We start from the raw sequence: 26494 nt of genomic DNA on the forward strand, positions 1-26494 counted from the left end.
AGAACCATCCCTAGACAGTTTCACTAATTAGTACCTGAGGCAGCCGGTTGTCTGACTGTTGAGTGGGACACCCAGCAGGTCGGGACTCAACCCTGGCACGATTTCAGTACTGGCTCTCTAATATTCTACCAAGTCCCCTACCTCCCCACATAGTAACTTGAAAATGTAGATTTTCTTCGCCTTCCTGTGTCTGGAGCCTTGTGGTTTCATGTGTGTGTTCTGCTCTTCCTGGGCCCTGCCTTAGAGGTTGTTCCCTGCCGTGGGAGCCACCACAGCTACCTCGTCTGTGCTGACAGCTTCATAGCCATCCTTCGTCTCCATTTTCTCCTTTCGAAATGACAGAGCAGCCGAGCAGCGTTGGCCAGCAGATAAACCTGTTATCCTCGCTGCTCTCTGTGCCAGTACCTCGCCCCATCTTTTTGGTGCGTGAAAAATTGACACCACCTTGGGCTGAAATCTGTTCCTAGGGAAGCTACATTTATTAGTAGCTAATGAAACTGTGTGTGTGTGTGTGTGTGTGTGTGTGTGACTAATGAAACTCTGTGTGTGTGTGTGTGTGTGTGTGTCAGTAAAACTTGAGTTTTACTGTCTATGCTCAACCCCAGAAGAGTTGGGTTTTACTGTTTTCCTGTCTGGCAGGCACCAGTAACCTGCTGCCAGCCCTAATACCCAGAGAGACAGAGGGGAGGAACACAGGCAGCTTCAGGTCTCCTGAAATTGACAACCTGTCCTTTACGTAAAATCTCGACGAAATGGCTAAATGTCATTTGTTCACAGTCTACCATTGCAATTGATTAAGATATTTCCTCCTCTAGGCTGGGATGAGCTGTGGAAATGCATGCTAATATGATCTAGTACCAAACAAAAAAAAAAGATGATTCTTCTGTATATTACATTTTCCTTTTTGAAAATTCTAGCTCTTGATCCCTTTTCTGTGCCACCAGCACCCATTCCGTCTTGTTGAGGTATATACGGAACATTCTCTTGAGCTCTTTCTCATCCATCTTAATCAGCAAGATTTCTAATGATTGAGAAAATGATTGAGAAATTCTCTTTTAGTATTTGCAGAACTGTCTAGAACCCCAAATCTTTTCTTTATTTGGTCTCTAGTAGAAATCACTTCTGGAAGTAATAATTCAATAAAAGAGAGAGAGGGTCTGTAATTCACATCTTACTCCATATGGCCCTGTGCTTCATTTTCCTCTCATTAAAACTGTTGAATTATTTTCTTAATTTACAAAGCGCCTATCTTTTGGTCACAGTGAGCCCCCCATGAAGCCATTTTCAGACTTCCCATGGTTTAGTCTCTGGTCTCTTTCATCTTCCTTTAAAAGCTTTGATGATTACTTTCGATATGTGGGAAGTATCTAACATAGTAGGAAAAGCTTACAGTTTGGAGTCAGACAACTTGGATTCAAATCTAAGCTCACACCACTTCCTCCAGTACCTGACCTTTTGTAAGTTAATTAACCTCTCTGAGACTTTGACTCTACATTTATAAAACAGATGAAAATAGTCCCTTTTTCATAGCTTAGTAGTGAGGATTCAATGAGAAAATTGTGTATGATTTAAATAAGCCTACTGTCATAGATACACAATAAAAATGGTGACAGTTATTACAGTACCCTACTTTTGGATAGGAATTTGAAGCAGCTTACAGCAAAACAATATAGTGGTACTAAGTCTTAGCTTTCAATAAGAATTTGTCGAAAGACAAATGTCAGACTGGGGAAAATCTTTGCAACATCCATGACAAAAGGGTAATATTCTTAATTTTCTAAGAACTCAGAGAAATCAAAATCGGCAATGGATAAGGCCAGGCAGTTCACACAAAAAGCAATACAAATAGCCACTAAACATCAGAAAAGGAAAAAATACATAACAAGAACAAAAACACGCTAATCGAAAGAAGATCCCGTTTTTCACCTACCAGGTTTGTCATAATTTCTAAGTTTAAAATATCCAATCTACGTGAAGATATGGGAAAACGTAATCACATTTTATATATGTAATGTGTATATATGTGTGTGTGTACATATATAAACACACATATGGAGAATAGAAGTATAAGTACAGCCTTTTTGGAAGACAATTTATTAGTGTCTTTCAACATTTCATTTCAGTACCTTTTGACTCACCAATTCCAGTGCTAAGAATTTGCCATAAGAATACACATACGAAAGTTACCAGAATATATGTACGCCAATGTTCATTACCGCATTATTTCTAAAAGCTAAAACAAAACAACCAAAAACTGGAAACCACCTAAAATACCCATGATTGGGGCACAAGTTAAATTATGATAAATAGGTTCAGTGGAATTCTAGATAGCCTTTAAAAAAAAATGAAGCGTGTGCTAATATGGAAAGGTATAGTAGAGAATATATGAAAAAATAGATTTATTTTCCTTCTCTGAAAATGTACATAATATACTTCATAGGTTTTTTTCCCCCCTTAGGAAAGAGGACTAGAGTCATGAGAAAAGAAAAATTTTAGTAGATGCTCGATAAATATTTGTTGAGTCCTTTTGCATAGTTTGGTGAGTTTCCTAATAGCCAAGGCAAAGAGGGAACCCTAATAAGAAGCACAAAAAAATTCATCGGGAAAGAGAAACATTTTCCTGATCTTGTTCTTTAAAGGGAATGTATCTGCCAAGAATTGGTCTAAACTCAGCTTAAAATTCATTGGCGGATCCTTGTCACTTTTCTCCCATGATCCGGACTTTGCCCACCTGACTAGCTTTACATATATTGTTCCTTCTGCCTGGAATGTTAGCTACTGTTCTCTACCTAGTTGTTGGCCATGGCTGTTTTTTTTGTTTTGTTTTGCTTTTAAGATTTTCAGTTATTTGTCACCTTCAGTGGGAATCCTTCAAGGCCAGCTCTCCCACCTCTTTGCTCCCCTAGTCCCCTGTGCCGACCTAAGTGAAGAAGTTTGTCACGCTGAGCTGTAACTATTGTTTTGTTTTCCCCCCAAAATGAAGAGTGCCTTAAGGTTAGGGATACTGCGTTGTTTGTCTGGGGGCCCTGAGCACTGAGAGCTTGCCCGACACAGAGATAAATGGTCAGTGAATGACTGAGTAAGTGAGTAATCTGAAGTTTGAGTGCTGCCTCTTTCACTAATTAGCTGTGTGGACAAGTCACTTCTCTCTGGGCCTTGATATTTCTGTCTATACAGAGACTTGGCCCAGATAATCTATAAGTACTTCACTTTTTTTTTTTCTTACTCTATGGTTGTCAAATTATCCTGTATACATGGAGGTTGTTACCAGTTGCCATGCTGAGTAGTTTAAAGTTTCAGAACTGAGCTTGTTAGAATTCACTACATTTATTATAGCCTATCCCACATCTGTTCACTAACTGAAGAGACCAGAGCCATATCTAATTTGCTTGGCCCAGGATTGCAGAGCTGATTATGCTCCTCTCTCTCTGTTCCTCTCATCTTCTCTCCTTGACATACACAGAAGTCAGAGGATGTTCCCTGACATGCACCTGCAGAGACGTCCCTTTCTTATCCTACTTTCTCACCCTAGCCGAGCTTGTCGACTTCACTGTCCTTACCCTGATGGAGTTCATGATGTATTTTTTTTTTACTTTCCTGTGAAAACGGGGCCCGTTTTGGTTTGTTTGGTTTTTTTACTTTCCTGTGAAAACGGGGCCCGTTTTGTCCACTCTCCTCTTCCTTGTTCCCTTCCTTTTGTTCAAGGTGGAGATTATACCACCTTAATCCCAGCTTTACACAAAAGTTGAAAGATATTGGGGTTAAACCTGGGGTCTTGGGAGGGTATATAATATGTCTGTCTGTTCACAGCATATTTTGAGAAAAACTTTATAATTAAAAAATTGAATCCACTGATTACAGATATTTTATTGAAACTGTTAGCTGCCTAGGGAAAGGCCATCCACTTACTCCCAGATGCAAAAAATCTTTAAGGACCATTTGTAACTGACAGTTTGAGAGCATATTAGCAATGCAGAGGTTAGGTATTACTGTGAACGCGGGCTAGGCATTTATATACAAAAGGGTGAAAGCTATTTGAAAGGATATATAGAATTCAAGAGTGGTTTGTCTTGATCCCCTACCACTGCCACCAAAAACTTGTATCGAGAGCCTACTTTCTTGTCAGGTTGTATTTTCAAAACACCTACTATGTGCCAGGCATTGTTCTGGGACCGCGGATATGGTAATGAACAAAGCAGACTAAAATCCCTTCCTTCATGGAGCTTATATTCTAATTGAAGGGAGGCAGTGCACAAAATACTTACATACATACATACAGACATACATACATACAGTATTTTAGAAGATAATGCATCCTAAAGAGAAAAAGAAAGCAGATAAGACTTGGGAATAGACCGTGTTGGAGCACTGCATTTTTAAACAGAGTAGTCAAGGGAAAGCCTCATTGAAAAGATGACAGTTGAGTAACACTAGATTTGAAAATTGAGCCATGCAAATAATCTAGGGAGGAGCATTTCTAGCAGAGGAACTAGCAAGTGCAGAGGCCCCAGGGCAGGAGCCTACCTGCCGTTAGAAATAGCATTTAGGCTCAGTGAGTTGGGGCACCATTGGAGGGTTTTAAACGGAGGAATGATGGGATCCGACTTTCGGTTTTAACCTAAAGGATCATTCTGACTGCTCTATGAAGATTAGGCCAAAGAGGGCAAAAGTAGAAACAGATCCACAGGTAGGCTGTTGAGCATCCCAAGCAAGAGATGATGGTGGTGTGGACCTGAGCAGTGGCAGTGGGGGCAGTACTAAGACCAGATGAGATTCTGGGTACGATTTAAAGGTAAAGCTGACGAAGTTTCCTGTGGGTCATGTGACAAAGAAGAGAATCAAGGGCATCTTCACTATTTTTGATTTGAGGAACTGGAGAACCTGGTTACCATTAACTAGATGGAAAAAAGTATGGGGAACAGGTTCGAGGAGAAAGGTCAGGGGCTGGGTTTTAGACGTGTTAAGTTTAAAGGACCTGTTGGACAGCCAAGCAGAGGGAGGAGGTAGAGTTGAATGCTTGAGTCTGTGTTCAGAGAACAGGACTGACCTGTAGACATAAGTTTGAGATTCGGCAGCATATAGATGGTTTTTAAAGCCGTAGGACTAGTTGAGATCCCTAGGGAAGTGAACGTAGATAGAAAATAGTCTAAGGACTAAAAACTCCAGTATTAATAATAGACATGGGGGAGATGAAGAGGTGGGGAATGCTCCTGATACAAGTGAGGAAATGAAACAATTACTGAATTATATTTGTGCTTCAGTAAGAGTGCTTACACGTGGCTTTAATTAATAGTCAAGTGATTTTTGAAAACTCAAGATAACTTTGGCATGTGAAGATGCCATTCAGTTTTCAAATAGAATATTTGTTGTCTACACTGTGCATTTTATTTCAAAATAAACTTTACTTGGCCATTTCTTCATGAGCAGACTTCTGCCACCTCCTTTTCAAGGTCATTATTCTTTTAAAAAAATTCTTTTTAAAGAAAAGAATCTCTTTACAGCTGAAGCTTACGCTATACCCTTCAATTACCCTCTTCTTCCCAGGGTAGAAGAAAAGTATCTTATAATACAAGCCCCTGGGTTATGTGAACTCAAAAGGCATTGTTATCATTTTGAAGTACTTACTGTCCAGCTGTTTTAAACCTGAAGTGGGGGTTTTAGCTACACCAGAATGTAAGTGATAGCACTGGGGCCCTGTCATATTTCTTATTTAATTCTGGAATATTTACTTGAGAAAGTGATCATTTGAGAATACAATAAACATATCTTATTTGTTCATTATATGTTCATCTCATGCCTGGTATTCATATTCTGTTCACAGGTTGTTTCTGTAAATGAGGTATTTGTTTGAGGTCTGTTGTGGACAATAAAAATGAATTCCAGGCAGAACAGAGATCCTAACTTAGTTTTAATTCGCTTGCTCAAGTTGTCCTTGAGGATATCATCCCTTTTGAATACGTTTCTTATGCAATATGTGAAGATCAGTTCAGTTTTCCAATGATACAATTTAGGTTCTTGTCTTATTAATCAATAGCAGCAGTCAGAGAAGGCCTACTTATTCCTCCTTCAATAGAACCAGACCAGGCTTGAAGAGAAGTAGTAATTACCGCTCTGATCACAGCATGTTCTCTTTTCTCCTTCCCAACCCAGAGCATGTCTGTTCGATCCTGGCTTCCCTCCTGCGGAACCTGAGAGGGCAGCAGCGAACCCGGCTTCTGAATAAATTCACTGAGAATGACAGTGAGAAGGTGGGTGCTTGTCGGACTGGAAATCTGGACCCAGGCCGGCGGGAACAGAGGGGCCCTTTACCTGATGCAGTCCGAGGGGTGCTGGGCTGCGTGTTCTGCCTTAAAATATCTTCTCTGGCATCCGGGCCCTGTTGCTTTGAGTCTCAAAGGTTTGTCTAGTTATTTTTCCCCTCATCTCCAAACACATTCCCCTGGGAGTAGTAACACCTCAGGGTGGTTGGTATCAGCTAGCACTTTAAGGGGATTTTTAGACCCAAGGAGAGTAGATTATAATAGGATTGGGAGCGGCGGGGGTGGGGAGAGACAGCATAGCAGAGGGACTGAGAGCATAGACTCTGGGTTCTGATGTCTGGATTGAAGCTGGTTTTGCTACTTCGGAGATGTGTGCCACTCTGAGCCTCATTTTCCCTGGCTTTAAAATGGAAATGTCGATGCCCATTCTTGAAGAGTCAATGAGACAAAGATCAAATGAAGTCTTACTAGGTGGTGGTGGTGAAAATGAAGATGATGATAAGAAAATGGTAGAGCCTACCCTAGATGGACTATGGAACATGGGACTGAGCCTGTAAATGAGATTAGATAAATATTTTGTAGTGATATCTACCATGCCAAACCATAAGATTTTTAACAATAATAAGAGCTACCATTTATCCAGTGACTACTGCGGATTGGGTAATACAATATTATTCACATTTGCAGATAAGGAAATTGAAGTTTAGAGACATTATATGGCTTGCTCAAGATCATACCAGTAATAGGAAGCAGAACTGGGATTTGAATCCAGGCCGCCTAAGTCCAGAAAGCCTGTGTATTTTTTCACACTAGACATAAGTAGATATTTCCAGATGAGTAAAAATTAAAGACCAAAGACCCCATTATAACATAGAATAATTTCTTTCCTTCCTGTGTCCAAGGTGTTTTGGAGAGACGTTTAAGATTGTCTCTTTGAGCCTACCTCTGTTTTTTCTGCTCTCGTTTTTAGTGTAGCTTGGTGAAAAGGCCATTAGCTTAAGGTGCAGAACATCTTAGCAATCATGTCACCCTGGTGACGTCATTTAACATCTATACTTCATTTTTGTCATCTTTAAATTTAGAGTTACCATCTACTCTGTCTACCGTATCAGCTTTTTAAGGTTTAAGGTAATAATGGACATGAATTCCTGTGTAAGATCTTAGAGTCATCATTGTTTTCCAGGGAGAGTTTGAGCACAGTCTTCCTGGACTGTGTAACACCATGTTGAAGCAACATCTGCTATTAACTACTGTCAGCTCCCAGGTAAACACCAGGGTTGCCAAGAGCCGTGGTGCTACCAGCCTAGTAAAGAGACAGGTTAGAAGTCTAGGATGGCTTCATGGTGTTCCCTCAATCTTTTGGAAGTCAAGGAAAAATGAAACTTTTTCAAAACCACTGAGTATTCCCGAGGCCATGTTTGAAGGAAGACTTTTACTAAGTTCAAAATTGATTTTTAAGTTATTGCTGAGCAAAAGTCAGGTCCCTTTTTTAAGTTGCTGAAGGAGTTTTTCTTGCACTCTCTTCTGACTCAAAAGCAACTAAAGAGATTTTACTGAGACCTTTTTAAAAAAAGATCAGCTCTGGGGCAGAATCTGAACATGAAAGGTTTCAGTTCGAAAAAAGGAATTTCTATAAAGTTCTAAGTGAATATCAAGTATGTAACTTCAAGCTCCTTCTCTTTGCAAGAAGGGGCTTGAATTTTTATTTATTTATTTGTTTTCCTCAGCTGGAATTCCTAGGAGTCCTAGAAGGGCTGGGAACGCATAGAATCCTTTGGGCAGTGGGCCTGCGTTCCAACTGCATTGATCCTGAGCGTTTGCTTTGTTCTTTCCCAGCTCTTTGATCCATTCCTGTGTTCCTAAGCAAAGCTCATCTCCCGTGTAAGAAGTGGTGGAGTAGGTTTCCCTTTGTAAGGAGTGGCAGTGAGATGAATAGGAGCACCTCTGTTCCTTTGCCTTGATATTCTCTTTCCTTCTCATTCATGCCGTGAAATCTCTCTCTCACAGGTTGATAGACTGATGGAGTTGCATTTTAAATATCTGGATGCAATGCAGGTGGCCGACAAGAAGATTGAAGGTGAAAAACATGTACGTATCCCTGCATGTCTTTCGTTAGCTATTGACTTGCACTCCATTTGAGTCCCTTGTGCACCCTATATTCCCCTACAGGACAGGCAAGGGCAGAGGTTCCATCGACCATTATGTGCCACCTAATGTTTTTAGAGCAGAGCAGATGACAGGCCGCCAGTGGTTTTAACCGTTCTTGTAACGAGAGTGAAAATCCTTCAAGAGGAAGGATGTGTAGAATTGATCCAGGTCTGACCTTGGGAGTCTGGGTGATGGTACTAATACTACCTTGACAAGAGCTTCTCTTAGAAAATTTGACTAAAGTACAGTGCTGCAACCTGGTACCACATTGGCAGAGTGTGTCTTGATGCGCATACTCGCTGGCTTCGGCAGTCACAAGGGAAGCGTTTGAAGGAGGGTGATTACAGGGTGTAATAGCTAAAAGGAAACCGTGAAATCGTCGAATCCAGTTCCCCCATTTACAGATGGAAAACTGGAGGCCTGGAAGAGAAGCTCAGATGCACTAGCAGAATTCACACACCACGTTCAAAATGACTGACCCTGATTTTCTGACGCTGATGGGTGCTGAGGGAAAGGAAGCCTGCTAGATTTTTTTTTCCCCCTGAGGGGCTTTGTTTGCTGTGGTTCTGTCCTACCTCCTGGATTTTTCACCTGCTTCCATTTTCTTCTCTGCCCTCTCAGGCCTCTGTGGCTTTCTCATCGGTCTCCTTAATCAGGGCAGATTTTCATGTCTGTGTTTTAATGTCCAATTTGTTTTCTTTTTCCTACAAGACATTCCTCAGTCTTTGGTCACACTGCAAAATGATCCTTTTCCGGCTTGTTTCAGTGTCGGTAGTAGACCTCATTTTCCTTGTGATCTTGATTTGCTGTATCACTCCATTCTCGTTTCACTCTTCTCGTTTTAAAGATACACTTGAGGCTTTTAAACGTCTCTGGTGGGAGAACCAGTGCTTCGCATTTTCCCACAAGCTACGCCTCAGGCCAGGGTGAGACCAGAGCAGGGGAAGATAGCAGCCTTGGTGTCTGGGCCCTGTTCTCTTCGTCCCCTTTCACAGGGTTCACCTTCATTCATGCATACCGGTGGGCAGGTGACCGTGTTTATTATCCTCATGATTTTCCTATGTTCCCGAAACCTGCCAAGTACTCAGACGTTTGTCGATTGATTGAATTGATTGGCTGGGACTTTCTTCTTTTGTACTATGATGCTACTACAAGAGAAAAGGTCCCCTAAAATCAAAGGCCGGACTTCATGGTCATACTGACATGTTCTACGCACAGTCCTTTCTTTCCACGTACCTCACCCCCTTAATTTTGTTCTATGATTCAACTTTCCTTTTCCATCTTTTTTCCCTCTACAGTCACTTGGACATGATGGACACTTAGTAACTGTTAAAGTGCTAGAGTAATATAGTCTTTCTCTTTGTCTGAATTATAATTAGAAACAAATTGAAATTTCCCCAGACTTTTGCAGGGAAATAGCCATGAGACCATTCGACTCCAGGTCTGACGGAATCTCTCACGTTACCTGCTGGAGATATTCAGAGATGGTAGAAGGAGCACCTGGGAGTCAGGGCACCTAGACTTTTAGTGTAGGCACCACCTCTAAATCACTGCTTAGCCATGCCTTGTCGCTGTGCCTCATGTAGCCCCCGTTTCTCAGCTATAACGCGGCATCAGCCAAAGTGATCTCCGAGGTCCTCTCCAGCTTAACATTTTCCCTCAGGTTTAAGTGAACATCCTTTTGTAACTGCCATTTTTTGAACATGGAATGGATTGAAAGCACGATGAGAGGTTAAAGCCTCGGAGGTCTTCGGCGTAGAGGAGCAGCAGCGTAGTAGGAAAGGTGTACGTGAGCTGGGAAGTCAGACGACCCTGGATCGGGGTTGCAGCTCTGCCACTCCCTGGCTCTGAGACCTTGGACAGATGGGTCGATGTCTCCGAGCTCTGGTTTTCTCATCCATGAAATGGAAATAACATCTCCCTCTAAGTGTTGTTATGAAGACTAAGCATGCAAAGGATGCAGAGTGCCTTGCTCAGTAAGTAAAAGCCGCTGCCGTTGCTAGATTTTTCTAGCTTCCTTTAGAATTTTCGTGTAACTTTTGAGTAAGCCAGGCGGTCCTTTCCTGAGAGCATCCTCCTTGCAGATGTCCTAAAAGGAGTCGCTCTAGCAGACCAGAGTGTTGGTACCATCAGATGCCTCATTTGAGGTAAAGCTGAAATAGGCCTTTTCTTTTTTTTTTTTTTTTTAAGGGAGATCGGGCAAGCTGCTGGGCGGCAGGGAGCAGCTTGCATGTAGCCGTTAGGAAACTTGGCCTGCTTCCCACAAGATTATCTATTATCAGCATTGAAGAGGGTGTGAAATTGATTAGCGCTGACGGAGAGTAATCACTGCAGCCACTCTCTCCAGCATTCACAGAGCTTCTGTGTGCCACAGGCCCCGGGGTCCCTGCCATTTTCTGACAAACATCTGTCTCCTTGATGCCAAGGCTGTTTTGCTGGGCACTGGCAAACATTCCAAGGCCATTAGTGCTCAGCAGCCTCAGTGCTGCTCAGTGAAACGGGGCGGGGTGAGGGATGCATTTGTGAGCACTGCTCTTTGCCAGCACTCGGGCTCCATCCTGGCAGATGAAGCCGCCTCACTGGTGTAAAGTGACTTGGAACAAAACGACCTCTTTTTCACCTCTCCTTCATGCAGTCTTCTCAAGTCATAAACATTTTGTCTCCTCACCCCATCCCACCTCCATTAAACTTGGATGTCCTACACCCATTGGGAACTCAGCAAATATTTGTTGACTTGAATTGAATGCTTATTTCTCAGGCATTTAATGACATCGACTGTCAGATCAGCAGTGAATGAATACCTCATATACTTTGCTAAGTCAGCAACAACAACAAAAAATCTTAGATAACAGGGTCAGGTATTGACCCAGATAACGGGGATCAGGTATTGACATTACTGTCTCGGAGCCACCATCATCCCTGTAAACTTCAGCTTCCACGGCTACAGTGCAGGTATCCGTGGTTTGCAGTTGACCAAGGTTCACTGGAAAGAGTCCAGTCGTTTGGCACATGTTTCTCAGGTGCCTGCTCCGTGCAAGGCCCAGGGCTAGGGGTGCTGGCAGGGGTGAGGGGTGGGAGTGCCGATAGAAGAGTGGGCCCCAGGCGCCCTGTATGGCTAGAGGAATCCAGGGAGCAGGGAGAGGCCATCTGAGTCTAGAGTCACCCTTAGCAGTTTTGTGGATGAAGTAAGAGTCAAGCTGAACTGAAAAAGGTAGAGACATAAGGGACTTTCCAATCTAGAGAGGAACCAGGAGCAAAAGAGCTGAGTTAAGTTTGGGGGCAAGTGATGAGTTAAATTCTAGGAGCGGGGGGTGTAAACGGGAGAGCCTGGCTGGGCCTGAGAGCCAGGCTTTTTCCTTGTTCTCCAGCTACGGACGAATAGCCTAACCGCCCCAGCCTTATTTTCTTTTCTTATTGGTGTTTTGTTTTTAAGGCATCTGTCCCCACTATATACTTGGAAGAATCGCATATGTAGGGATCGGTGACGTAGGTATAACGCATGTGAAAGCTGCTTTCACAGGGCCTGGCAAGTAGGAGGTGGCCAGAGACCCTTTCTTTTTCTTTTCTCTAAAGGACCGTGTGCACCACCACCCCTCCGCATGCACACGTATTTTCTTCCTTCACTACTACCGCAAGGTTTTGCGTGACCCGAGTTCTCCCTACTTCCCTCACTTCCTCTCCTGCCACTGTGTACTACCCTCCTGCCCTGTAGCCTTTGCGTTGGTTTCTCCCTTCTTCCTGGCCCTTCTCAGGCTGGTCTCTCCCTCCGCCTCGGGTCCCAGCCTAAATGTTGCCTCCGCAGAGAGGTTTTCAGGGGTCGCCATGTGTAAAGCAGCACCCCCGTCCCCAGTGCTTCTTCATAACCTGTAATTATTTTATTTATTTGTTTATTCTTTATCTCTGGGCCCGTAATCTCTCTTGTTCATCGTGTTCTCAGGATTTAGGTAGTGATTGACGTGCAATAAATGAAGAAGCATCGCTCGTGAGGTGAAATTAATATCTGTCCCTGGTTATTAAGGAAGATAGAAGGACCTGGGTTTTCTGCTTTTTTCCTTAACTCTTATTTTTAACCCTAATTTTTGTTTTCTCTCTGATTAGTCCCATCATCAAAAACATTTAACCGTGTAGAGTCTGTGGCATACCTAGCCATATTCAACATGGAAAAATACTCCTATTTAGGAAGTCTGCAGGACAGACTAATGATTTTATACACATTCAGTTCAAATCACATTATTACAATAATCTGTAACTAGCAAAGACTTCCCTGTCTTGGGCAGTTGCCTGCTGCTTCCATGTTGTAGTCAGCGTCCATGTGATTCCAGGCCACAGCGTATCTGGACATACCCTCGAGGTTCCTGGTTAACAAGATTTGACACGAGCTTTTAAAGGGCATGTAATTCTGAAGACTCTTCTAGTGAGCAGCAGTTCTCCAGGGTGCTTGTCTCAGCACATTTCACCTGACTCCCCCAAACAACACAAAGCCCAGAAAACGCCAGGGTCCCTATTGTTGGGAAGATGACGTACACAGACATCCTGACTTCTCCTTGGTTCCTTCTGGCTTCTGTTGGTTTAAATGTACAGAGAAGCCTGGCTTCTGACTGTCAGAAGTAAGACATAATTATATGGGTAGGGATTTTAAAAGAGGGAGGAGAGCCTTGAAGAGAGGTTTTCCCCTTTTTTAGTTCCTGGGAAAATTATTCTCAGCAGGTTTATTCAATAAAAGTATTCTCGCCACATACTTTGCACTGTAATGACTTACAAATTGCATGCTAATTTTTCCACAGTTAAATCATTCCAGGCTTTATCTTGGAAAAAGAAAGATGGACTCCTTGTAACGAAACAGTATCCACAGGACTTGCTATCTGAAACAGAGTATTTCCCTGACATTTGAAACTCATTTAAAGATTTGTACAAAGGGAGGTAAAGCGCAGGAATGAACCTGTGGGGTACTTGATCCTAAAACACGGGGTAAGCACGTAGACAGTGGAAGTGCGAGATTGCCATTGATTCTTCTGCTAACTGTGCTGGAAGCTTCTGGGGCAAGCTTATAAAGAGAGACTCCTGCTGAGAATTCCTCTCAGCTATTCTTTAAACCAGCGGTTCCCAAACTTAGCCCATGAATTTGCCAGAACACAGCTTACAGCCAGCAGAAACCAGAGATGGTGACGGAGGGGGTGTCATGGTGTGTTTTGCTCTCCCCTGCTTCGCTCTGTCTTAGACACCCACAGATTCTGCCATACGCCCATTTACCCGCTCTCTCTCTCTCTCTGCCTCCCTGCCCGCCCCGTCCCCTTCCCAGTCATCCTTTCTGCTGTTGGAGAAGTTGGAGGACCTGGGCTCAAGTCCCATGCCTCTGCCACTAACTTGCAGTGTGGTCCTGAGCACCGTGTTTTGCTTTACTTGTCCTCTCCGTCCTCTTTGAGTGGGGTTTATAGGCTCTCCCCTACTGACTCATGGAAGCCCTGGTTTTTTCAAGGCTGGCTTACATGTTGTCAAAATTCAAATGAGATGTCTGAGTGGGATTTTGTTGGTTGGTTGGTTGGTTTGGTAGTAACTTTAGAAATTTAAGACACACCTGTGATGGAGGCATTATGGTAACATAGAAGGCACGTGAACCTTGAGGTTAAAGACAGCTCAAGGTTAAATCCCAGCTCTGCCACACACGAACCCTGTTCCTTAGGGAGATGCCGTGCCCTGTGTATGTGCTAGCTTTCATGGTAGCTTTATTAGACGGTCATTTTGAAGATTAATGAGATTGTTCGTAAAAACCTGGTACATGCTCGTTTGTTAAGGCCGACCTGACACACCGTCAGTTTCTCCTTTGTGGGCAGAGCTCTGGCCTGAGATCCTTGGATTCATATCAGACCTATCAGTTAGCTGTGCATTCTTGGGGGGAAAAAAAAAATCCCTTTAACTATTTCTCCAGCCTTAGTTTCCCCCGCTAAAATGACTGCAGTTTTTAGGATCCTTCTCCAACAGTCTGATCTGTTTTATAGGCTCTGAGGGGAAAATTTCGTTTTGCTGATGTTTGTGTCTCCCTTATTTCTACTTACCTGTCTCTTCCTTCCATGGTTTAAATTTTCCCCTGGCTTTAGAAGAAAACAGAAATCGACCTTTTCTTAATGATTGAGCAGTTCCCACCCTTGACCACAGACAGTAACTGTGACCCCTGTTGGGGCTCTGAGTCCTGTCCCCTCTTATTAAAGTGAGAGGGATTCCTATTGGTTTCATAGCAGCTTCTTTTATGACTGTCTCCTTCCATCAGCGAGGGGCAGCTCGCTGCCTGTCAGGTACAGATTAGAAATGGCATCCACATGCTCATTTGGAGGCCTGCTGAGAGAGATAGAGGCACAGGGAAAGGTGTTGATTCCGTAGTGTTCTCGAAGACAGATTAACATTTAAAGTGAGGATGTGGCTGGGGGAGGGGAAGAGGCACACACGACCCTGCAGAAATGGCACCTTGACGCCAAACGGACCACCTCCTTGTGTATCTTTGGAGGTGAATCTGTTTATTTTAGCAGCCCCCAAACAGGCTTGTGCTACTGTGAATTGCAATCTGTTCTACTTAATGTGCCATTCACTGAATTACTATATCTAAGTTTTTATTCTAGTCCTCTCTCATGGAATGAACAAAACAAAACCTTTCAGGGTGTCTTTTTTTTTTTTTTTTTTAACTCTTTCAAATTGCATTTGGAATTCACTGGACTAGCTAGAGTGTTCCCCACACCCTTTATTTTAATGTTTCTTCAATTTATAAGGAAAAGACATGCCAGAAAGCTAGATGACCTTATATTTAGTGCTGCTCATTTGCAGTATTCCCAAATATGGCATTAAAAAAAAAAATCCCATCTATTTGCTCATAAGGTAATGCCAGAGAAGGTCTATAACCAAAGACTTTTTCCTTCTTCGAACTGTGGAAGGGATCACAGGCTTCGAGCCAAACTTGCATGGGTTTTGATCCTTTCTCCAACATGTACTCAGCCATGATCTTTGTGAGATTTCACTTCTTTAATAAAGCCTCAGTTTTCCATTTGAAAAGTGGAAATAGAAATAGTTCTTACCCCTTGGGATTTAAGGAAAAATGAGAGATCCGCAAAAGTGCTTAGCGTAGAGCCTGGCACACAGCAAGGACTCGGAATTTTGCTATTGTTATTTCATTTATGCCGCCTATCTCTTGCCAGAGTGAAAGGCCTAGAAATCGTGTTCCACTGAAGTCTCTAACAGAAACCCAGTGACAGTCATTTGACGTCTGTCTCAATTTTTCCATCTGTGAAATCTGAAACTGATGTTTGCTGCACATACCCAACACAGGGCATATACAGCAAGTGAGGTTAATGCAGATGCTCTGCTTTGAGAAGTAAAAAGTGTCGTATGCAGATGTTGAATTGTCATTGCTTCACCAAAACAGTCACCTTCACTGTTCTCAAAGGTGAGAGTTGAAAGATTTGTAGACTTCCTTTAAATCTGAACTCTCCTGTCTTATTTCAAATACAATTCAACGTACACATAGATTTTCACTCTGAAATTTTGTAAAGTAAGGTATGTTTGCATATCTTACTTAAGGAGCTTACTGGGTTTTTGCAATTTCTCTTTAACCTTTATTAGTCATATTCCCATTTTAAGAGCATCCGATTTACATGCCCAGATTGTGTTACAATAGCCCGTCTGGTATAACAGCAGTTCCAGGAATTGGCTCTTTCTTACAGGGAAGTTTAATTTATTGATGAAAAGATGAACTAATTGTCAGTGCTGATCATCATGTCCTGTTGAGATGACAGTTCTTCTCTCCTACTTGAGGCGTTTCTCACAGTGGCACTCCTGCCTGTTAGTTAACAGCGTCAGTCTGTCCGTATACCTGTGTACAGGCAGAAACCTGTTACATCTAGTTATGAAGGTGCATCAGTCCTAGATTTGCAAATTATCAAAGCTAAAAGGAACTTTCGAGAACACCAGATCAGGAAAGACAAAGGTAAAAGCCCACTACCACTCCCCATCCTACAATCAGTGCCCACATTGCTGATTTCAGTGTTCTTCCCCGCCAACTTCTAACTTGTCTTCGGACCCCTTTTCTAATATAGTACTTTATAGCTAGCTATTCCAGTGGATTAGAGTCGACCTTCAGAACAAACCCTCTTAACCTTCCCTGGTTCACTTCAAACTTCTTATTTCCAAGCAGTGAAGCTAAAGCCAAAAAAAGTTAAATAACTTGCCTGAGGGCACTAGGAAGTTAGTATTAGAGCTGGGATCTGATCCCATGATTGGTATACCCTGTCCTACCTTGGCAGAGGAACTTGTTTGTAGAATTTATAAATCATGGTTCAGAAAAGTCCCAGTATCTGACTTAAATGCTTCTTATACTACTATCACAGGGTCTCTTTAGTGGGCAAGGGAGGTTGGGTACCTTCTTTAGAATGGGATATTTGTTGCCTATTAGTTCAGTACCCCTGTACTGAGGAGGTTGGGCTGCAGGTTTGGTCTTTGCATGGGCCAGATGGCTTCACTCTAAAAAAAAGTCACTTTCGAATTGTATCTCATTGGTCAAATGTCATGATTGAGTTCCTCTCTACCACTAGTGAAGCAAATCCACTCGTATATTACTAGTGCATAGTCATTAAGCGTATTCTAAATCAGACTCCTTCAGTTCTTTTGGAACCTTTTATAAGGGAAGTAATAGAGTGGAGAGAAGTTTGTGATGAATTATATTTTAATTCCTAAAAACTTATTGCTTTAATATTACTTCTCCAGAGACTGAATCCTAACTAGATTATCATGAGTTGAGCTGTACCAGCAGCCATTTTGGACTTTCAGATACCTTTAAAAGTTCCTTCAGGTGTCTAGTTCTACTTCCTCACACAGATATCCTAAGAACCGCGTCAGGTTCTTATCTCAAGATCTGCCACTCGCTTTTTGCTTTTATCTAGTATCTCAGAACCCCAGAAAAGGAGCCAAAAATCATTAATCCGTTTATAATAAGTTGGCCTTGTCCATGGAAGACGGGGGTGGATAATAAAGGCAGTATGCCATCCCACTTCTTTTTGAAACAGACTGAAACTTGAGAAGATGTTTCTAAAAAAAACTGAACCCAAACTTTCTTATTTTCCATCAGAATGATGCATTATCATCCTGCTTCTTTTATTCCCCTTCAAACACAGAGTGCACATTTGTGTTCAGCTTCCCTGAATGTACTCAACAGTAAATATTCCATGCCACAGAATGCTAACAGGCTAGATAAGGTGCTATCCTGACAGCAGTCACCTTCTCTGTCTGCTAGTTTCTGTGATGCTTCTAAAACTGTCAGGGCAGAAACTTCATCATGGAAACCAATCTGTTTCATCTTCGTGCGTGTTCAACGCAGTGAGGGTGATGCCTTTCTTGGAGATGAGCTATAGTCGTATCTCAGATCTGCATTTGAAAATTTCACTTTCAAATTATGTGACCGTGTGTCTAAAAGTAGAATGTTGAATTGAACATTGTTAGAGTCTTGAAGTTCTGCAGAAAGAGGGAAAAATGGGGTTCGGCATTGCTCTCTTGGGTCCATCCTTTAGAGACAACAGTATATAGAGAAACTGGAAGATACAGTATGTACCTTCCCGGTTCAACGAAGATGAGATTGTGGGGAAGGGTGTGAAAGAGGAAAACTCGCCAGAGGCATTTCTGACCTAATTGGAGAAACTTAATTTCACTGAGCTCCATTCTTAAGCCTTTCTGCACTCCTATGTAGCATCTTCCTTTATTCTCTAGACGGCTCTGAAATCTGTACCTACACAAACATGGTAGTACGAAAAGAGCGGACTTGGGTTTGAATCCCAGGTCTGCCGCCCACTAGCCTGAGTCAGTTTCCTCGTCTAAAATGGCGGTGATAATCCCTACCTCCCAATATTTGTGAGGAATAAAGGAGTCAATATACATAAAGCACTTAGTGCTAAGCCTGACACAGAATAAGCCCTCAGTAAACACTATCTGCTCCTTCTAGGTGGATAGATGGTAGTAGCAATGGTTATTATTCAGACTGCCTCACACGATGCCTGGTGTGTAGTGATCAATCAAAAATAATATGATCTGCTGATAGCTAGGATCTAATAAGCAAAAATATATATACTTCATTCTGTTCTTTCTCTCTTTTAGGGATAGTGATATCCCACTATTGTGCTCTCCCACCGAAGCCAAGTTGACTTTTCTATGCTTTTATCCATATCATTAATCCCTTAGCCTGGAATGTTCTTTCCGGCTTTCGAACACCTTTAGAATCCAGCTCAAATGTTACATTTCTCTTGAACTCTCCTGACTTCCCCAGACAGACTTAGTCTGTCATTCTTGTGGGTTCCCATGGCGCACAGAACGGTCTGAGAAGTCCTTTATAATAGCCATTGCTACACTTAAAAAACAAACAAACAAACAATTTGTTCATATTTGTTAACCTCATTAGACTGTAATCTCCTTGATTATGTGAACTGTTTTATTTATCTTTGCTGCCCCCAGCACGCCGCATACTAGCTGGCCCATAGTTAGATATTCAGGAAATCTTCATCAGGTAGATGAATGAATGTATTTACCATTCCGAGTTCTCGTGTTTCCAAACTTCTGAGGGTTTTGTCTCATCTCTCTCCTCTCCTCTCTTCTCCTTTGCTCTCTTCTCTTGTCTTCTGATCTGATCCGATCTGCTTCTGATATACTTTCCCATCTGATCTACTTCTCACGTAGACGGATTCTGTGGCCTCCCAGCTGTGCGTTCTGCCCGACTCTCAGAGCTTTAACGCAGTGTGTCCATCATACCGGTGTTTGTTGTTCTTGTTCATGACGTTTTCCTGCACAGTGTAGTCTGGAGCTCATCACATCTCACATCCCGGCCAGCATTCAAGCCCCCGCTCCCCACCAGCGAGCCCTCCAAGACACTGTCCTCACCATTTCCTGATGCTTCCCCCTTCTACCCCATCCCCACGAGTCAGCACACACAGCTCATTAAATAGTACTGAACTTCAGCCTGCGTTTTTTAAATCCTGTTTGATAAATGCTTTTCAAGAGCCTACTATGTAAAAAAAGACCAGAGAAGGTGCTTTCTAGGGTACAGAGATGAGTAAAACACAACTCTTGTTTTCAAGGAACCAACACGGGAACGAGGCACACATCTGAATAACTGTTAGAAGACAGGCCCTGGGAGGTGCCGTAAAAGACATACGAATCCCAGGCTTCGGAGTTTTAAGGGCTGAAAAATCACATTTAGTTGGAAAAGTTTTCCAGTTGGAAAGTTTTGAGAAGTTTTCAAAGATCTCAGGAAAAGTTCTATAAGTAATCACATTTTAGCCTTTATAGTATGATAGAGATTGGGGTGAGTGGGGAGAGTACCAACATTACACGCAAAGACGAGGAAGCCAGAAAAGGGGGGACAGCGCTGTTTGCACTGTGTGTGTGGGTGGCGGACCAGTGAGCAGGAATTATGAGCACTGTGGGGCGTTTCACACCAGGCCTCAGACCACCGGAAGGCCTTCATTCTTAAGGCGTTCGTTCTGCTGCGTCTGCCCATCAGGAGCCTGGAAATCTTACTCAGAAGTCACTTCTCTCCACATACCCTAACATCTTAGCCAACCCTGATCAGCACCCACCTGTTATAATTATTTTTAACTTGCGAGTGTACTGTACCCCTTTACTTTTTGGGCATCGCTTGTGTCCTTTTGCCCTCCCCAGACATTCAGCTCCTTGGTGACTGAGACCAGGGCATCCCCGATCTTCATTTTCATTCTTTTTCTGCCTTGACTCAGTGCTCAGAATGACGTCCTTGCCACGAGGCGCTAAGCAGGGCCTAAGCAGGGCCGGGATTGAACACTCTGCGTCATGTTATTCATTTCCATCTCAGAGCTGAATCAGACAGGATTCCTGTCCCCAGGGAGTCCGTACTCTGGCATCCGGTAATTATGTAATTACCAGATTATGTACTTGCTTAACCTCTGGGTGCTTTAGATTCTAATTTCTACAATGGGATTAATAATCCCTTCCCTGCTCACTCTCAATTCGGTAGGAAGGCCCATATATGTAATAACACTTTAAACTCTCCAGCATTTCAGAACTGTAAAGTATTAGCAGCAAACGCTTTTTGCATGAGTGGAAGTCGGGAGTCATTTTCTTTCCTGTGCCCCCAGCTGCTAAACTAGGAGTCCTGGAGCAGGAAGTTAACGCCTGTGAGTAAATGAGACACCAAGGAGGCTCTTCTGTTTTTAAACTCCTTGAACATCAGTCCAGTGCTACCTCGTGAGCGTCAGTCCTGACTACCTCGTGAACATTAACACTGTTACCAGATTACCAAGGAATTTTCTACTAAACGAAGCTCGGAATTAGTGGTGGTGATTTGCCAGGCAGTACAGGGACTGGCGAGTCTGGCAGCCGTCTTTTCCTCATAGACAGGCCTTGAGGAGCACGATGAAAAGTAGCCTTGTGTTGCTACAGGCTGGCCCCCTGGGCAAATAAGAAAGTGCATTATCTGCGTCTAAATAGTCTCTGAAGGATTCTTGTTGGAGATTGATGACCATAGTGGTAAGTCCTTCGAGTTTGGAAGAATGGAAAGCAGGGTCCCAAGGGCTTCTCTCAGTGACAGGAGCCTGAGTCGTCAGAGGGAACTATGGTCATAAAACTGCTGACAGAATTAAGAAATGGATTGTTGTCATCAGAAGCATGTATTAAACACCTGTCTTCTTCGGGCAGTCTGCGAGTCATGCAGAACGAGCCCCTCACCCAGTTCCTGCTCCTGAGAGCTGACAGCCCAAAACAGAGATGTCTTCTTCCCTTCATTCACTGCATGGATGTTTACTGAGCTGGGGATATGAAGACAAAATTCAGTCCCTGCTTTCACAGAGCTCGCTGTCTACCCTTATGAAATAGAGGGAGTTCTAGAAACGGGGAATCGATGATGAAAATCGCTGTGACTATGATGTGTGAGAAGAGGTCGTGTCATGAGGTGGCTTGTTGAGGGTGCTCTCAGGAATTTTGGAAAGAAGGAGTCATTAGCCTTAAATAATCAGGAAAGGCTTGGTGGTAGAGGTAGCTTAAAAATAGCGTTGGCTTGACAGGTACCCCAGAATCCCTAGGAAGGAAAAGTGTAAAGGCCTGAGATGAAGAGAAGAGCTCTCTTTTACATTAAATCGTACACTTTAAATGTGTGAATTTATGGTATGTGACTTGTATCTCAAAGCTGTTTTTTTGTTTTGTTTTGTTTTGTTTTGTTTTGTTTTGTTTTGTTTTAAAGAATCTATTAAAGAGGAATAGATATAGAGACAGTAAATCTGATAGGTTTGAGATTACAGAGGTTTAAGACTTTAATCATTTCTCCCTGGGCCTCTAGTCCATGAACAATGAGACTATAAGGAAGATATTAGAATAATGGGAGACATAGGAGACAGACCCAGGCGGAGTGCTTGTCTCCTGTTGTTGGAGTTGCCATTTTTTCGTGTATTATGGGCAGACTAGAAGCCTAGTTCTTCCTCCTCCGCTCACTGTCCAGCTTTTATTCCCAAACGTTTGTTCGTTTCTAGGACATGGTCCGGCGTGGAGAAATCATAGACAACGACATTGAGGATGAATTCTACCTCCGACGCCTGGACGCAGGGCTTTTTGTCCTCCAGCACATCTGCTACATCATGGCGGAGATCTGCAATGCCAGTGTCCCGCAGGTAGGGGGGCGATGCCCCTAAACGGACCTGTCCATCCCTGCCTCCTTCCTTGCCACCTGCTTAAGTAGAGAGACTCAAAGAAAGAGTGGGTCACACTCTCCGTGAATTCCTTCACTCTATGTGGGCCCTCTTTCTCAGGGATGGGAGTGAGGCAGATACTTCCAATACAGTGTATTCTGGTGTCTGCCAGGACAAACGATGCTTTTTCTTTATCTCCCCACTCTTCCCCTTCTTTACTAGATCCGCCAGAGGGTTCACCAGATCCTAAACATGCGAGGAAGCTCCATCAAAATCGTCAGGCACATCATCAAGGGTGAGTTGGGTGTCAGTCGTGTCTGGGGCTCCAAGGAGTTAGGTGATGCTTTCTCTCTGAGTCTCTGTCAGTCTCCCTGGGATCTGGTGCACAGAATTCTCTGCCCTGTAAGCTTAAGTGCGTTGTCCAGTTCATTGCATGTCCGGGTCATCTTTGTCAGAATACCATAGACTAACCTGGTTCCTCTCTGCCTCTGACCCTTCAGTTCCAGAATTTAAGAAACACATACCAAAGAAGGAGCAATAGAGCTTGGAAATGTTTGCTTAAAAAATTTTTTTTAAACACAAAACAAGAAAGAACCAAAAGATTTAATTCCAAACTGCATGTGTGGAAGGAAACTGCTTTTCTAGGGGGGGAAAAAAAACAGGGAAATAACAAGAAATAATTGAAATTATGCAAGACGGAAGTGCATTTGAAGCAGTGTGGTGTCATAGCAAGGGCATGCCTGCCTTCCAGTCCTAGCTCTGTCTTCTTCAGCTGTGTGAGCTTGATCTAGAAGAAAATTTGCAGAGGTTCATGAGATAATGCATGATAGCATCCAGTGTAGTGCCTGGCACACAGAAAGGGTTCAGTCAGGTGAGTTTCTCTCCTTCCCCCACCTACCCCAGGGAGTCTCTCAAACACTGTTGCATCTTTGGCTGGACCTGACTCAGCTGGAGTGGCTCCTGAGAGGCCTGCAGTCAGTGAGCAAGCTCTTGGTCACAAGGCAGGGTGCCTGCACTGAGCCCCACCCTCAAGCCACTTGGCATAGACTAGCACACATGGTGGGGAGAGGCCCGTACTGGACTCTACAGTACTGAACACCAGAGTTCAGAAAGTCCGGATGGACTGGGTAACTGCAGGCAAATCATTTTCTCTCTCTCTGGCCCTTATTCTGCCCTTTTCTGGGATGAGAGATTAGGCTAGAGGTACTCAACGGGTTTGCCTGTAAGTGGCCTATAACTTGCATTACAGGTGGGAGATGAAATGTGAAGGTAAATGATACATGTAGTAAAGTGAAGAGAAGTTAAGAGCCTTGAGCTCTGGAATCCGGCTTCTGGAACTGAATCTTGGCTCTGCTTTTTACTGTGGCACCTCAAGCAAGACACCCCGTTGCTCTCTGATCTCATAAAACGGGCGAGAGGATTAAATGAGATAATATGTGGAAAATGTCTGACCCTTAATAAGTTCTCAGTAAATGTTAGCTCTAATGAGTAGTATGAAATATTACGGTGATGATGATGATGATCATCATCATTATAGGTGAGGTATGGCTAACCTCCCAGGGAAAGCCTGGTGAGAGCAGTAGCATTGAGCCGGGTCTTCGAGGCTGGGACAGCGACATTCCAAAATGAAGGAACAGTGTGAGTGGAGGCATAGGGACTGGAGAGCACATGCTCAGTGTAGCCCTCCCAGGCAGGTAGAAATGGTGAACCCACTGTGCCCACTTCGCAGGCGGAGCATGTGAGCCATTTTGCAAATGGAGCACGTGGGTCCATTGTCTTCTCCCTCAGAGAAAGAGGAATGAGGGAGCCTGTTCATGAACCTAGCCCAGCACCTTGCCTTCCACAGTGGCGTCCCGGGCGCTCCCTTCTTATTCGCAGTGTCGCGTGCGCATGAATTACTGCTCAGGGTGTCATGCCGCCTCCTCCCTAAGGTGTAGCTGTAGTGATTTGCAACTCCAGCCTTGAAATGCCATTTACTTTTTACACCCACTTGTTCAATTAGAACTTTTTATTACTCTCAGCTCTACTGTCGCATTTAGGCTTCTCCCCGCACGTCCATCTCTATCATCAAAACAGCGGTCTTCTGAGAAAGAAAAGATGTTTTTAGTGGATGCTGACTCTAGTAGGTGGAATCCTAACACATATACCTTAGGTTATTCAGAATTTTCAGTTGTTGTAAGCCAGCCTCTGTCTCCTTTGGATCATGGTTTATTCCTTTAATGCCTATTAAAGTGACGGGCACGTACTAGATGCTGAAGATATTTGTCGGCTAAGTGCCTGGGCAAACGAGCACGTGAGCGAGTGGGTGAGCGGCCTGCACAGATGCTGCGTTCGTTGCCGCCACTCTCATTCCTCCCCCTGTTGCTTTCTCTGCCTTCCTCCGGCCAGACCCTCAGACCCATCCCTGCAGAGCGGGGTCCAGCCCTTCGGCAGTCTCTCCATCACCCTTCACAGCCAATCCATTAGGAAACCTGCCAGTTCTGCCTCCAAACTCAATCTTGAATCCATTCACTTCTCTCCATCTGTTATTTCCCATCATTGTGCCCAGTTTATTTCCTTTCAAGCCCTTATCACAATTTGTAATTGTTTTTATTTATATCTTTGTTTACGCGTTTTTCGTGTCTCATACGTTAAAATATAAGCTCCACGACGTGGGGACGTAGTGTGACTTGCTCACCATGTCTCCTCAGTACCTAGAGCAATGCCAGGCACACAGTGAGAACCCAGTGAGTTTTAAACGTTGTTGAATTAAACCCTACCCTCGTGTCAATTTAAATTGGCAAATGTTTATGGAGACTCTCCTTAGGGCTAGCAGTGCTATACACTGTGCTACTAAGGTGTCACCAACACCTGCCCTCATGGTGTTTATAGTCTTCTTGGGGTCATAGATGTATAAATGATCAACCATAACTCAAGCTAAATGAAATACACGCTCCCACAACCACTCAGCTGGCACTGCTGGGCACCAGGCTATATCCTCGGTACTAGAGATACAAAGAAGAATAAGCAAGCACCCTGTCGCCGAGGCATTCACAGTCTGGTGGGGAAAGATACTCTAAGCTAATTACAATGTGATAAGTGCTGTGCTGAAGTTGTGAACAGCGTGCCCAGGGAGTGGTAGGGACACAGGAATGGAGGCGCAGGCCATAGCATGGAATCCCAGAGGCAGAGGCTCCTTCCTCAGACTGGGAATGGCCTTCGCAAGGACTCTGGCCACATCGGCAGAGGCCAGGCAAGGATGTGGAAGCTGGAGCATTCGGTGGGGTTGGGAGTGTCTCTGGGCAAAGCTCCTGAGTTCCGTTGGGCACACGGTGAGTTCGGAGGTACAGGTCGTGGCTGCAGCAGACAATAGACATTCTCATTAGGGCTCAAGAGAGATGCTAGTTTGGACAATTTAAAGTCATTAGTGTGGTGGTGATATTTTAAAGCCAAGGAATTGATGCTATTGCCCAGGTCAAAGAGGCCCTCATTGGACACTGACCACTGGACGAAAAAAAAAAGTGCTCTCCGGATGGAAAGTTAAGGTTATAATAAAAGGTTCTCGACCTCCCTTCACTGGCGTGCCCCTCACCCTGGCTCACACCCACCTTGGGGAAGCCCATGCGCCTACACTGCTGTGTAGAGGGTCTGTGCTGTGGGGCCTGCCTCTCAGCAGCCCCTGGACATGGTGCAGCGAGCGCCCTCAGGACAGTGAGCAGGTTGTAAGAGGGGTGAGGGTGCCTTCGGGCTGGCTGCTGGGCTGTGCTCAGGCCCATCTCTTAAAAGCCTTCACTCCCCTCCCCCGCCCCCACTTCCTCCACCCTCATTCCATCAAAAAGCACAAAAAAACAAAGCCTCATAAAGAAAACCAGCTCATCAGTCTGTCCTCTTTGATTTTAATTTTGTTTTTCAGTTTGAGTTGCTCCCCCCACCCCTTTTTTTAACATACTAATTAGATGCAAGCTTTTTTCTTTGATTTTATGGCCTACATATTTCCTAAGTTTTGCTGGCAGGATGACAGCTGATGTATCCCTTGAGGTCTCAGGAAAACGCTGATGAGGCAAGCCCAGCAGGGGCCTTTTCCCGGTATATTTCGGTCCCCTTTGTCACGATTATCCTCCCTCCTTTTCTTTTGGGGGTGCCAGGAGAACTGGGAATAATTGATGGCTCATTAAAGTCCCTCTTTATGCAGACTGTTTACTCGGTGCTCCCAAAGTATAGCCTTTTGTGGAACTGGCAGCAACTCTGGGCTTGAGGACTGGTGCCCACGTAGGGGACGATGGTCTCTGCTAGAGGACAGATCAGACCGTGTGCTCCACAAGGGCAGTAACAGTCTTCCTGCCTTTTGTCTTCTGGTGCCTGACCCATGACTGGCACAGAGGAGGGACTCCGTTAATGCTTATTGGGGCGCCTGCTACAGTGCTGCTTCAG

At 43.9% G+C, this 26494-nt stretch overlaps 1 protein-coding gene across 1 annotated transcript in view; it reads left to right on the forward strand.

Moving 5' to 3' along the window:
* The window catches only part of CTNNBL1 (catenin beta like 1), a 139085-nt gene that overhangs the window by 107089 nt on the left and 5502 nt on the right, over positions 1–26494 (forward strand). Inside the window, exons 12-15 of the mRNA XM_006921801.2 lie at positions 6151–6248; positions 8268–8348; positions 21929–22066; positions 22307–22379. Of these exons, the coding sequence (XP_006921863.1) occupies positions 6151–6248; positions 8268–8348; positions 21929–22066; positions 22307–22379 (390 nt within the window). The remainder of the gene's footprint in view (positions 1–6150; positions 6249–8267; positions 8349–21928; positions 22067–22306; positions 22380–26494) is intronic.

Source organism: Pteropus alecto, unplaced genomic scaffold (genome assembly GCF_000325575.1).
Source record: "Pteropus alecto unplaced genomic scaffold, ASM32557v1 scaffold45, whole genome shotgun sequence".
NCBI classification, from domain to species: Eukaryota; Metazoa; Chordata; class Mammalia; order Chiroptera; family Pteropodidae; genus Pteropus; species Pteropus alecto.